The sequence below is a fragment of the Corvus cornix genome, chromosome 7 (genome assembly GCF_000738735.6).
Source record: "Corvus cornix cornix isolate S_Up_H32 chromosome 7, ASM73873v5, whole genome shotgun sequence".
NCBI lineage: Eukaryota > Metazoa > Chordata > Aves > Passeriformes > Corvidae > Corvus > Corvus cornix.
Genome location: NC_046337.1, coordinates 15,521,696 through 15,534,229, shown reverse-complemented (window position 1 = coordinate 15,534,229; position 12,534 = coordinate 15,521,696). Strand labels below are relative to the sequence as shown.

The following is a 12,534-nucleotide window of genomic DNA, read 5'->3' as shown; positions in this document are numbered from 1 at the left end:
CTGAAAGTCACATGGCTCAAACAACTTCAAGCTGGGAAAGAAGGAAATGGTTGTTCATTATTCAAACTAAATTACACTGTGATTCACTGTAATAGGTGGGTTTTTGACTCGAGAGCATTTTTTTAATGTGGCACCATCTGAGACACTAGAGTCTCAGGATCTGTGACACTAACCATGCCGTAATTACACCTCCCCTGATGAGGGAGAAATTTAGAGTCTTTCCCAGGAGTTTGTGAGACGAATGGACATTCAGCCTTCTCTGCTTTCAGATAGTTGTTTATTAAGTCTTATCAGAGAAATAGAGCCACTTAATGTTACCCAGACATAACACAGAGCAGAGAATGCCCCGTTATCAAGATTTACACAGTCTTTTAAAGGTAAATTAACCAATGGTCACTAAAAGCTTACATTATTTTTACTTTTCCACCAGTCTATAAGAAATCATCTAGTCATGTGGACAGGAACTGCAGAATTCTTTATCCAATCATCCCAAACTGCTTCTACTGCAGAATATGGAGTAGTAGAAGAAGAAAGTGTGGAGAACAACAACAGTCCTCCATTTTGAAGTTTTTTGCTTTTATCTATTTACTATATTAACAAACCCAAATCTTCTAAATTTTTCACCCTGTGACAATCTTACATAATATTCTATCACTTAGTTCACACCAGTGTAGATTCTAATTCTTCCCAGAGGGTAGGCAATTTTCTCCAAGGACGGAAGTCAAAAACAAAGTTGTCCAGGGGGGTAGAACTCTTCAAAACAGGCAGAGAAATATTCTCTGCACTCTGGGTTCCTACAACCTGTTACAATGATATCATAGCAATGAAACAATCATATTACTATATACAAGTATATAGTAATTTACTGTGGAATTGGGAGTGGGAAGAGAAGCTGTTTTCACTTCTGCATATTTACCTTGAATTTTGAGAGCACTGCAATGGAAATCAGGGGTTTTCTGTACATGTGTCTTGTCTCTCTGAGCAAGAGGTAGATATTTATTAACTTTCACGTAGTTAAGATCGTGACTTTTTAATATTTCATATTGCACTTTGATGGAGACTGACTTGAATACCTTAAACTCCATCATGCCTTTAGTTACATATCACTAATATTCACATTAGTACTTCTAAGCATATGTATTAGTAGTCTCCCAACCAGTTCTAGAAAACAATATTTGAGGATTTTTAAACCTTTTGAGTAAATATGTTCAGACAAGTTGTTTATTGTATAAATAGCTGTGTAATCTGAAACAAAGTGTTCTGCCTTTCTTTCTCTTTTAAAGGTGTTTTACCACTGCAGTCGTCATCCTTTTATGGTAGTCGGTCCTCTTCAAAAGAGTACTCCACTGGCAGTTCCACCCTGGACAGGTAGGGCTGATTCACTAGAATGAACTGTAAATGGCAGTTGTTTCACAGGAATTAAGCTCTTCAGTTTCCTGTGTGTTGATCACATGGTGCTTAGATGCATAACATGGTGGGGTTTGTTGGTTTTTTTCTTCCTTCTGGAGCACAGTCCAGTTCTTCAGTGTGTCTTCAACTGCCCTGCTTACATCTACAAACTCTAGTTACTGCTTTCAATACAAGGACTTTGTGAAATCACTCAAGTCTGTTTTAGTTGTAGTGGATGACTCTAGATGGTTCAAATTCTATATAAACTCTGGAAGTTTAGTCTGAACCCTTGCTTCGTTTTTCCCAAGTAGATAAATGCAATGCAATTCTATATTTTAATAACAGTATTTTAGCAAATACTAAACCCTGCTGAGCTTGGGATTCTTCTTTGTCAGGTGCTGTGCAGTTAGACTCTTGGTCTCTGCCCTAGATAGATGAGATACAAGATCAAGAGAGAAAAGAAGCATTGTCCATGTTTAAATGTTAGGAATTGAGGTCTGTAGTGATTAGGTTACAAGAGAAAGAGACTGAAAATGAAGACTCTGTCCCAGATACGAATTTTAAGCATATCTTGGGAGCAGTGATCTTGTGCTGTGTAATCATTCTTCCTCTCATCATACAGCAGAGAGAATTGTTAAATGTTTATGAGACCAAAGACTTGATTACACTGCACGCACACCAGTGGATGTAAGGAAATTTAACCAAGCTAAGTATTTAAGTGCTCTGGAAAGAAGTGTTCTCTGTCACACCTTTTTTCCACTGTGATACATTACAGTTATTTTGTATGGTTTTACCAGTCCTTGTCTTCCATAGTGCTGCAATCCCAGTGTCATGGACTATAGCTCTTTAAGGCAGAACATTATAAATCATACCCTTCTAATGCTTTTATGTTTCCAGGTCTACCATATCCAGCCAGACCTCTTCAGCCAAAAGAAGCCTAGGATTTCTTTCTCAGCCTGCCCCTCTTTCTGTTAAAAAAATGAGATCTAATCAAGATTACACAGGATGGAACAAACCCCGAGTGCCCCTTTCCTCCCATCCTCAACAACAGTTGCAAGGGTAAATTTAATTTTCTTTATCTAGCATGCATACTTTGATCATAAGAACATGCACATTCTTGTTATAATTATTTAGTTAAAAGCATAATCCTGAAATTAATGAACACTGAGGCAGAGAACATTTTTCCTAGTTTGGAGGATATGTGTTCTTGAATTCACTTCCTGGGAATTTCAGAGACATAATAATTCCAGGTAATTAATTTCCTTTAATGATGATTCATTTCTCTGTCTTTGTGTGTGTGTGTGTATATATATTTATGCATTTTTTAAAAGTTTGATCATAGAAACTCATGGGTGTTTTCCTGATAAGTGCTGCCTCCCATGAGTTTTCAGTTTAGTCTGAAGGGCTGGGGAACAGCTCCAGTATGAAACTGTGGGGAGTGGCTGGGGTGAATATCCTGTGCTTAGTAGTACTGTGCTTAACTCTGTCAGGTTTGCACACTGACCATTAGACACAACATGTTCAATTTTTTTTTTTTTTCAGATTTTCAAACTTGGGGAACACCTGCTATATGAATGCCATTCTACAGTCCTTGTTTTCAATTCAGTCTTTTGCTAATGATTTGCTCAAACAGGGTATCCCATGGAAAAAAATTCCACTCAATGCACTTATCAGGTAAAATTCACTTTCTGGGAAAGCTGTTTTCTCCTTCATTACTGAGAAACTGGTTTCAGGTAATACTGAAGCATCTTTGTAGAGGGTCATTTGCCTGTATAGATAATAAAAGAAATTTTGGAGCTTTACTTTTGAAATAAGAAATAGGCTCTTAAAACTTACAGTACGGAGTTACAGGCATTCTTTTACTGTATTTCTAGTGGCAGACTGAAATGCTTCATAAGAAAATGTAAGAAATTGCAACATAAGTTAGATACAGAAAAACTTATTTTTAAAACTTTGCCAGATAGAGTTTAAGCTGGTCACTAACTTCACCTGATATGTGGGGGCTTATGCCTTTTGTTTAGTAGCTGTGGAAAGTGTTCAAGTTTTGCATACTTAATCTTTCTCTAAATCCAGTCATTTGGGATTTTTATTATACTTGTGCACCTCATTTCTTTTCTGTCACTAAATAAGATGCAGGATTATCAGAACCATTTGTGGTTTTGTTTCATCGTTTTTTATATATTTTGAGGTAATTTTCTGTTTTTCATGTGTCGTCTTGAAGTCTTTCTACACTACTTGGGATCGGAGGTTGTTCCATGTGCCTCTTGAAATGTCCTTTCTCTAATTTTTGTAGAAAGACCTCTGAAGGTTGTGCTCCATATACCTAATGGGCAGTGTGTGATCCTGTACAAGTCAGAGTTGATACACAAAGCATCTGCTTTGTCTTCTCTTGGTTTGGCTATATCATCTAACCTGGTGACTGTTTTTCTGGTTGATCAGTGATTGCTTATCAACTGTGCTGTGGTTTTTAACATGCTTCACTGGGCAGCTGTAGAGGGCTAGGACAGCACACTCTGTTCTTGGAGTTCGGCAGAGTAGCAGAAACTTGTCAAGCTGCAGTAAACTGATCAGATTCTTGGGGTAACTGAGTATTAGTTGTTGGGTTTGGGATGCAAGGGGATTACACAGGTTTTCCCTGTCTTTGGGTTGGGGGGTTTTTGTGTCTTGGAATGTCACATCTTCCTATCACCTTCCCATCTATGTAGCATGACCGAAACTTGTGCTTGGCATATATTTGGTGTGTGTGTCCTGTGAAATTCTGTAAAGCAGTTGTAAAAGATAACTAAATCACAGTAGCTGAGAGGCACAGGTAAAGTTAATTTCAAAAGTTTTGTAGTAAAGCTAACAGAAGCACTAGCTTGAACCAAAGAACTCCTCATGGCTCTTTTTGCTACAGCTTTTTTCTGTTACAATGTTTTCACTGCTGAAAGAAGTAAGGGTTGAAAATGAGTGGAAGTTAAAAATAGAACAAATAGAAACCATTCTGATGGTTCAAGTTGAATTTAGTGATTTTGTGTTGCTTATTTTGGTGCTGTGTGGTATCATTTCTCCTATCAATACACATGTTTTCAAAAAGCATTAAGAGGTTTTTTTCTCATTGTAAAAGAGCAGAAATAAGTTTTTAGAGCTTTATAAGACTTTTCTCTTTACCTTAAAAGATTGTGGATTGGTTTTTATGTTCATTTGAGTGCTGTTTGATGATGGCCTCAAATGAGATCTCAAAATACTTGAAATGGAAAAGGTTAATTATATATGGGATATTTTCATACAGAACCCCTGAACCACTTATCACAGGAGAGAAGCTTTTAGGAACTCTTAAAATAAGATATCATGAGTTCTGTATTGTTTCTCTAAAGTCCTGGAAAACCAACCAGTGTTTCATTGCCTTGACTTCTGCAGACGTTTTGCCCATCTGCTTGCTAAAAAGGATGTCTGCAGCCCTGAGGTTAAGAAAGAGCTGCTCAAGAAGGTGAAAAGTGCCATTTCAGCTACTGCAGAGAGATTTTCCGGGTACATGCAGAATGTAAGTATCATACTGTCTGGAAACAGTAATGTGCAATTTGTTCAGTGTTTGGACTGTGTTGAACACCTGTCAAGCCTCAGCTGTGTTTGACAGTGACTTTTGATTGAATGGCAGTGATTGTTAGAGCAGAGCTGCCTCAGTATTACTGAATGCAATGAACTAAACATAGTTTCCCCAGTCTGTGTTTGAAAAATACTGAATGAAATTGTTCAAAGCCACTTTGTTGCATTTACCCTGTTTCTAGGATGCGCATGAGTTCTTGAGCCAGTGTCTGGATCAGCTGAAGGAAGACATGGAAAAGTTAAACAAAACTTGGAAGAGTGAGCCAGTCCCTAATGAGGATAACTCGCCGGGACGTGCTTCTGATGACCTCTCAGCCACCAAAGTTTATACGTGTCCCGTTATCAGTAATTTAGAGTTTGAGGTTCAGCATTCTATCATTTGCAAAATGTAAGTGTGCTTGACAGCTTTTCTCACACTTACCTTAAAAGACAGGAAGTGTTCCCATCTGATGTGACTTCATCTGCAGGTTGTAACCAGAATTAAGAACTGTTTTATCCAAACCTAAGTATTTAGAAAAATACTCTTTTGTCTAGAAATGCTGTAAACCTCACACCACACTGTGTGCTGCTGCAAGCCTTCTTTAAGCAGTTTCATACCACCTAGTTTTCTTCATTACATGTCCAATGGAAAGCCTTTGTGCTTTGCTCTTTGTGCACCGATTATATGGGAATAGAGAGAAAAGGGGGTTTCAGCCAAGTAATGTTTCCTCTTAAAAAAGGGAAGCCATGTTTTTAATTTGAAGTTTCTAAGGACTTCAGGGAATGGCATTTTCTTCTGTCTCTCTACATTCTTGAAGAAAAATATGTAAACCAGTATGTTTGGGCATTCGTTGTGTGTGTGGCAGTTTTCCGTATGGGAGTGCTTCATTCCACAGAGTTTTCATGAACACAGATATTTGGGAGTATTAGTTTGTATGTATTTAATTAGTTCCATAGAGCAATTAAAAGTAAAGTGCATTCAGGTAGTAATTATGGAAGACAAATTACTGTAGTAGGGTCTTTTTTTTTCCCCCCTAAGAAAAATGAAACGTAAGAAGAATTAGGGGGTTTTGTTGGTTTTGGTTTTTTAGATGCACTCTACTGTTTCGTTTCTAAGAACAGTTTGAAAGTATTTCTAGCCCTTCTGCTGGGCTGGGCTCACTTTTTTCTCCTAAGAATACTGAATGATGATGTGTTCAGCTATAGCAGTCACTTTGATTTCCTGTATACCTGATCGTTTGCCTCTCCAAAGCAGTTCCTGCATTTTCGTTCTTACCCTTACACAAATGTTTCAACTTCTAAAGCATCGAAAAGAAATTGCAAGATCCAACTTTGTCCTAAGCATCAAGCAATTCCATTTTGATGAGTAAAAATAGGATGATCAAGAAATACATGTTTACTGGAAAGTCACTTCACCCTAAAACATGCAAACGTTCATTAATTTCAAGTTTATTTTCCATCAGACTTGCACAAGCATGTTTCTTTTTCAGGTGTGGTGAAACAGTCACTAAACGAGAACAGTTTAATGACCTCTCCATTGACCTTCCTCGAAGGAAGAAATTCCTTCCTTCCCGATCCATCCAGGATTCTCTTGACCTCTTTTTTCGGGTATGTACTTTGAGGGGGTTTTTTATGCATTGTGGAGCATGTGTGGGTTATAGGTACCATATGGAAATCCTGATTGTACAGCTGATTATTAGTTTCTGTGACAGTGGTTGCAGAAACTAGAGATAACTAACTTTGCATTTTTTTGAGGTTTGTTTATTAACAGCATATGGAAGTTTTTATTGTAAAATGCTGTGCAGAAATTAACTAATGTAAAATAGGCAAAATTCCCAATTTTGTGGTGAAAAACTTGAGGTATAAACAAATACAAAGGAGAGAATGTCAGATTGGGATAATCACTCAGGAATTGCTACCTCTCCTGGACTAGGATGCTTCAACAGCTTGTGTCAAGCCTTAATTAGCATGGAGTAAAAAGGTCATGCAGGTACAATAATTTAAAAAAATAAATAGCTGTAATATGTGGATGCTCACTTTGTAAGTAGAGCTTCAAGGTGAGGCTTCTGAAACCTAAAAATGAGCTGTACGATGTGTGAATTGGTGTTGTATTTTGTCATATCTTGAGACAAACCTCCTTTTTTCCTCCCTGTATAGGTAGTGTTTTCAACAGAGTGATTGATGTGCTTTTTCTTCTAAAAGCTGGTGGAGGTCTTACAGTTTTAAAGAATTCCTAAAATTGTAATGTTGTAATTTGGCTTCATTTAAGGTAAAGGGCTGTAGGAATGTTTGATGGGCAAGTTACATAATTTCAGGAAAGGGATGCTTCCTCTTTTTATGTCTGTTCAGAACTCTACTTTCATGTAGCATATCCTTGATTAAGTTTAGATGAGAATAGCTTTTGAGGAACAAAGCAGAGGATTTGAGCAAGAGGGAGAAAATTTCATGGCACCATCCTCCACCATAGATTATTAGGGGGGAAAAAAGCCCCAAACAAATCTTGTGTGTGGGAGAGAAAACTGTAAACCTCATAAGATTGTACCCTCCCTTTGAAAGCTAATTTGTCATAATGGTGGCTAATTCACTGGTCTCCAGGAGACTTGCAGGAAAAATTCCACCTGTATTAGTGGATGTCAAATTTTAAGGTCTGCTGCCTGTCCTTTTATTAAATGCCCTCTTACTAGGTCAAGTTGAAGGTGATTATAATTTTAAATGGTTACTGCTGTTTTGAAGAGTTTGTGTGACAGATGTGATGTACTTTTGGTTGACATCTGTTCGATGTCTCTTTTGTTCCACAATCATTTCTCTGCTCCCTTAAACAGGCAGAGGAGATTGAGTATTCCTGTGAGAAGTGCAATGGAAAGTCTGCAGTTGTCACACACAAGTTCAACAGGCTTCCCAGGTAAGTGTTGACACCTGTTGCTCTCCTTCCTGGAAGCATGTGTTACAAAATGCAAGCAAAAATCCCTTGAAGAGTGAAGCTGGGAAAATGAGCAGGACAGTGTGTACAGTGGTCAGCTGTGAGAGAGGTGCACCTGCAATCAATCTTCATGCTGTTTTTCACTTTCACTCTAAAGAAGCTCTTGGAAACTCTCAGCAGTACTTGTGTCTTCCTCCCTATTGCTACACAAGGAGGACTGAGTTTTCTCCTTCCCCTTTTCTTGGGGTTTTTGGGGTGTGAATGAAGCCGATACAGTAAATATATTCTGGAATTTTAATATTGCACAAGTTGAGTGATGGACAGGGGCATAATTACCTGTGTCTGACAGGTAAGAGATGGGTCAGCATTTGCCTACCACCCCAAAGTAATAATCTGGTTTGGTCCGGTGAATGCCTTTGGAAAAAAGGGTTACTTGGATTTTGAATAGGTTTTCTCTGACTTCTGTTTTGAGATTAACGCTTGTCCTTCTCTCATCTCTCTCAGGGTCCTGATTCTTCATCTGAAACGATACAGCTTCAATGTAGCATTGTCTCTCAACCATAAAGTCGGGCAGCAGGTGGTTATTCCAAGATACTTAACCTTGCTTTCCCACTGTACAGAAAGCACCAGGCAGCCACTGACGCTGGGATGGAGCGTCCATTCTGCCATGTAAGTGTGCAACTTTGGTCCCTGCTGTGTTAATCATGTATGCCACAAGGTAGGCAGTTGTCAGGTCTCCTCCAGAGAATGTCTGGGCAAGGAAACATTACAGTTATGCAGCTTCAGATGTGTGCTGCTGGTTTGTAATGGTAATGTCATAAGAACATGTATGGAAACGAAGCATGATAGAAGCAGTAGGAGGAAATGGTTGGGCATTATTTAGGGAATATTTGGTAAGATAGTATTCTTCACTGTCCTTGAAAATAACTTCATATTCTTTTTAAGAATGCTTCTGTTAGTAATTTTTAAAAGGTAGGCCTCTCAGTCCGAAGTAATCTAGATTACGTTTCCCTTCAGAGCACCCTAACTCTATTTAGAAGTCAAAACATTGTGTCTTTTTCTGCTAATTTCCACTTGCACCTCCTGTGCTGTCATTCATTTTTCATTGTCTTTCCTGTGCCACCGTAGTATCTAAGCCCTTTGTATGCTGAAAATACTCTCCTTTTCCTTGTGGCAGTTATTTCTGTACAGCTGCCTGACCTGAGACACAGAGATTAAATGTGCCAGTTGTCACACAGGAAGTGTGTGGCAGAATAAGGAACAAGAAACCCTCCGGTCTCTTGTAGCCCCTGACTAGTGACGTAGCCAGGGTATCCATCGTGAGCTAGGACACATCTGGTGTGTGTGTTCAGCAGTGTGGCTTGTGTTGTGCCAAATGTTTAGTGTTGTTAGAGATGCAAGTGGATGTTTCCCATAAATTTCCTTTAACTGTAGAAATCTCAGACTCAATAAACTGTTTACGCTACCCAGAGCAGCAATACTTTAAAATAGGTTGAAAATAGCTTTCCAGTGTTTGGAGTTTTTTTCGATCATGAAAACCATTGTGATTGACCAGAGAGTGGAAGGGGAACTAGGCTGAAGAGAAGCAGCCCTGGTTTAGGGGGAAGATTAGAAAAGATTTCTGCAGTGGCTGCCATCTGTTTGATAGGTATGTAGTGATAGTGATGGGCTTTGAGGAGCCCATGAAAGGATTAAATGGAGCAGGAAGTTTCTTTAGAAGAATCTAGGTAAGGGAGGAGAAATTAAGATGTGGGATATGCCAGAAAACTGGCTGATCCAGACAACAGCAGGAGACTGTGGTTTGGGAGCAGGAACTCAAGTGTTGGTGGGAATAAAAAATAAAGGATAAAGGAATGAGTTGTCTTGACATGGGAGCCGAGAGCCTTTAATTTGTGAGCTGGTCCCTAAGGGTGCGTTGCCAAGAAGTGAATCAAGTTTAAAGAATTATATATGGTTTTGAACAACTGTTGTTTATTTATAGTGTGATGAAGTTATTACTGTAAGTCTAAGTAATTAGCAAGTACATAATGGTATTCTGCTTGTTCTTTTTGGTCATGGATTTGCATGCATAGCAGACAAGTAAACACTTTTTAAAGACTCTAACTACTGCAATAAATACTTTGCTTTTTTAATAGTTCCCGTCCATTGAAAGCCTCCCAAATGGTGAATTCCTGTACTGTAAGCACATCCACACCTTGTAGGTGAGTTACAGCTCTGAAATGTCCATATCCAATGGCCTGGGGTTTTGGGGCATAGTTTCTAAGGCATTTTAAGATTTTCTAGTTGTTTTCTATTTTTTGTGTTGCAAATTATTTCAGTTACTGTCTTTTTTCATATCTGAGTTTTATGGGTGTTACATGCTAGCTGAAATTAACATCAGTGGTGCAATTTGCCTTGTTTAGGAAGCAAAATGATTTCTACTTCTGCAATCTAGCTCTTTATTCTGACTCTATGGAGTCAAAATGTGTGTTTTGGGAACAGGTGGCTGATTCCTTAAGTTTATTTGCAAACATGAGACAGCCAGTTCTTGATACTGTGAAAAATGTGGTATCACACTGGATGGTTTTGCATTGAGGGATACTTAAAGACCAGATTTAGTAATAAAATGGAAATCATGACTTCCCCAGACTCCCTTGTCTTCTATTCTAAAGAAGCAAAAATTTATCTTAATAGAAGAGCAAACAGAAAAACTGAAAAATCTGTGCATTTCTGACTTTTTGTATCTGGGTAATGATGTGAGAAGTCCTATGTCTGACTTAAATCATTTGACTTCCCAAGTTTATTATGCCAAATTCTGTGTTACTGTGGTCTTGTCTCAAATGAATTCTGTCTGGGATTGTGAGGTAATAAAGTGCAGAATCCTTGGCCTTAAAAGCAAAAGCCACACACTTAGTAACTTTTAATGTTGTAAGCTATTATTGCAGGCTTCCAGTAGATATGTCTGTTAACCCAATAAAATAAACCTGTTCTGAAACCCCTGACTGCCATGTTAATGAATTGTCACTGTCGAGTTGTTGGCAGTTTGTTCCCCAGTTGAACAGTGTGAAAGCACTACTTCAACAGTTACTTTGAAACGTGTTTGTAGGATGCTACTAATGCTGTGAAGTTTTATAGCCATGTGTTTAATTTACAGAAAATACACTTTCAAGTCAAAGAGCTCCACAGCACTCTATGTAGATTCTGACAGTGATGATGAGCCATTGAAACGCTCTGTTGCCCATAGCCAAAGGTTGTGTAACATACAGAGTAGAGATCAGCAACAACTGCAAGAAGAGCCAGAAAAGGTAAGGGAAAAACCCACAAACTTTCATGTACTAGATCTTGTATGTGCTCATGTCTGCTGTGTGCTTTTTTTAGCATAAACTGAGTGAAATTGATGTCAGATGAGGTTTTTTTCCTCCTAATTAGCACTGCAGTGCTGGAAGGGAGTGCTTTGCTAATTGACCTCTCTCTACAGTTGTCTTGGGTTCCCACTGGGAACAGAGGTAATTGCATTGCAATTGAACTTGAGTTTTCAGGTTATGTATACCAGCTGCTTAGCAGTTTGGTCAGTCCTTTGGGTAACTTTCACTAATAATGTTCCTGGGCTGAAGTATAATGTGCTGTCAATAATAAAAGTATGCAGTAAAGTCCTTGATTAAATTAGATCCAGTACAAGTTGGGATAAGCAGAGAATTCAGTTAAGAGAATTCCATGCACATCCAATCTGTGTCCTCTTTGAAGTGTGGCTTTTAAAATGCTGTTAGAATCTGAAGCTAACAGTCTTTGGAGGCGGACACATAGAAGTGTGAAGAGACCAAACTCATTGGTGTAATGGCACAGTTAATTTCAAATTGCCTTTGAGCTTTTTCTTGTGACTAGCATTAATGCTGCCAAGATGCTTTTTTTGCCTCTGTCAGGGCAGTGTATTAGCAGGTAGATGAGTTGTGTGGGAAGAAATGGTGACCTAGGAGGGAATAGAAGCAGCTTAGAGGATTATCTTACAGTACCACTTTCTTCTGTTAAGAGTGATGCAGGCCTAGTGCTTAGGACAAGTTTCCTGCATCTCTGCTTCTATAAAGCTTTTGCTTCACTAAAGTTTTTGACAATGCTCATAGGGTTATTTTAATCAAGCAGAGACTTGTGGCCTTGATTATGGCATTGAGGGACAGGTGTAAATCTGGGTGAATAGCAGTAGGTAACAAGAGGAAGGTATCTACAGTTTCTGATCTGATGGGAAGATCAAACCAAGGGAGGATCCTGACCTAGTATTTAATGAATGATAGATACTGAGTATTAAATTTTTAGAAGATCCAGAGCTGGGAAGAGCTGCCAGTTTGATGAAGCTCAGAACTACAGATAAGAATGATCTTGACAAATGAGAGAAACTGCATAAAAATAGGAGGGGTTGTTCAGTAGGAGCAGGCTGAAGGTGCTAATTTTATCAGGATTAATCAACTATAAATGTGGGATGGGAACAGCTGGGAAAGCAGTGGGCCTTCAGAAAGGGCCTGGAAGGTGACGGTCACTCACAAGGGTTGAAAGTAGAAGTATCTGGACAGAACCGTAGCCTGCACATTGTGTCATGTAACCCTCCTTTCTTCCTCAGCATTGAGCTTTAGCTGGAGTTCTGTATCCATCTTTGGGCACTGGACTGAAAAGAGTTAGAGATTAACTGGAGA

The 12,534-nt window shown here is 38.7% G+C and overlaps 1 protein-coding gene across 1 annotated transcript in view; it reads left to right on the top strand.

The window, feature by feature from the left end:
• USP37 (ubiquitin specific peptidase 37) overlaps positions 1-12,534 on the top strand; it is a 35,690-nt gene that overhangs the window by 8,585 nt on the left and 14,571 nt on the right. The window contains exons 8-17 of the mRNA XM_039555170.1: positions 1,284-1,368; positions 2,287-2,448; positions 2,932-3,063; positions 4,789-4,912; positions 5,157-5,362; positions 6,444-6,561; positions 7,776-7,855; positions 8,378-8,542; positions 10,009-10,074; positions 11,007-11,157. Coding sequence (XP_039411104.1) covers positions 1,284-1,368; positions 2,287-2,448; positions 2,932-3,063; positions 4,789-4,912; positions 5,157-5,362; positions 6,444-6,561; positions 7,776-7,855; positions 8,378-8,542; positions 10,009-10,074; positions 11,007-11,157 — 1,289 coding nt within the window. The remainder of the gene's footprint in view (positions 1-1,283; positions 1,369-2,286; positions 2,449-2,931; positions 3,064-4,788; positions 4,913-5,156; positions 5,363-6,443; positions 6,562-7,775; positions 7,856-8,377; positions 8,543-10,008; positions 10,075-11,006; positions 11,158-12,534) is intronic.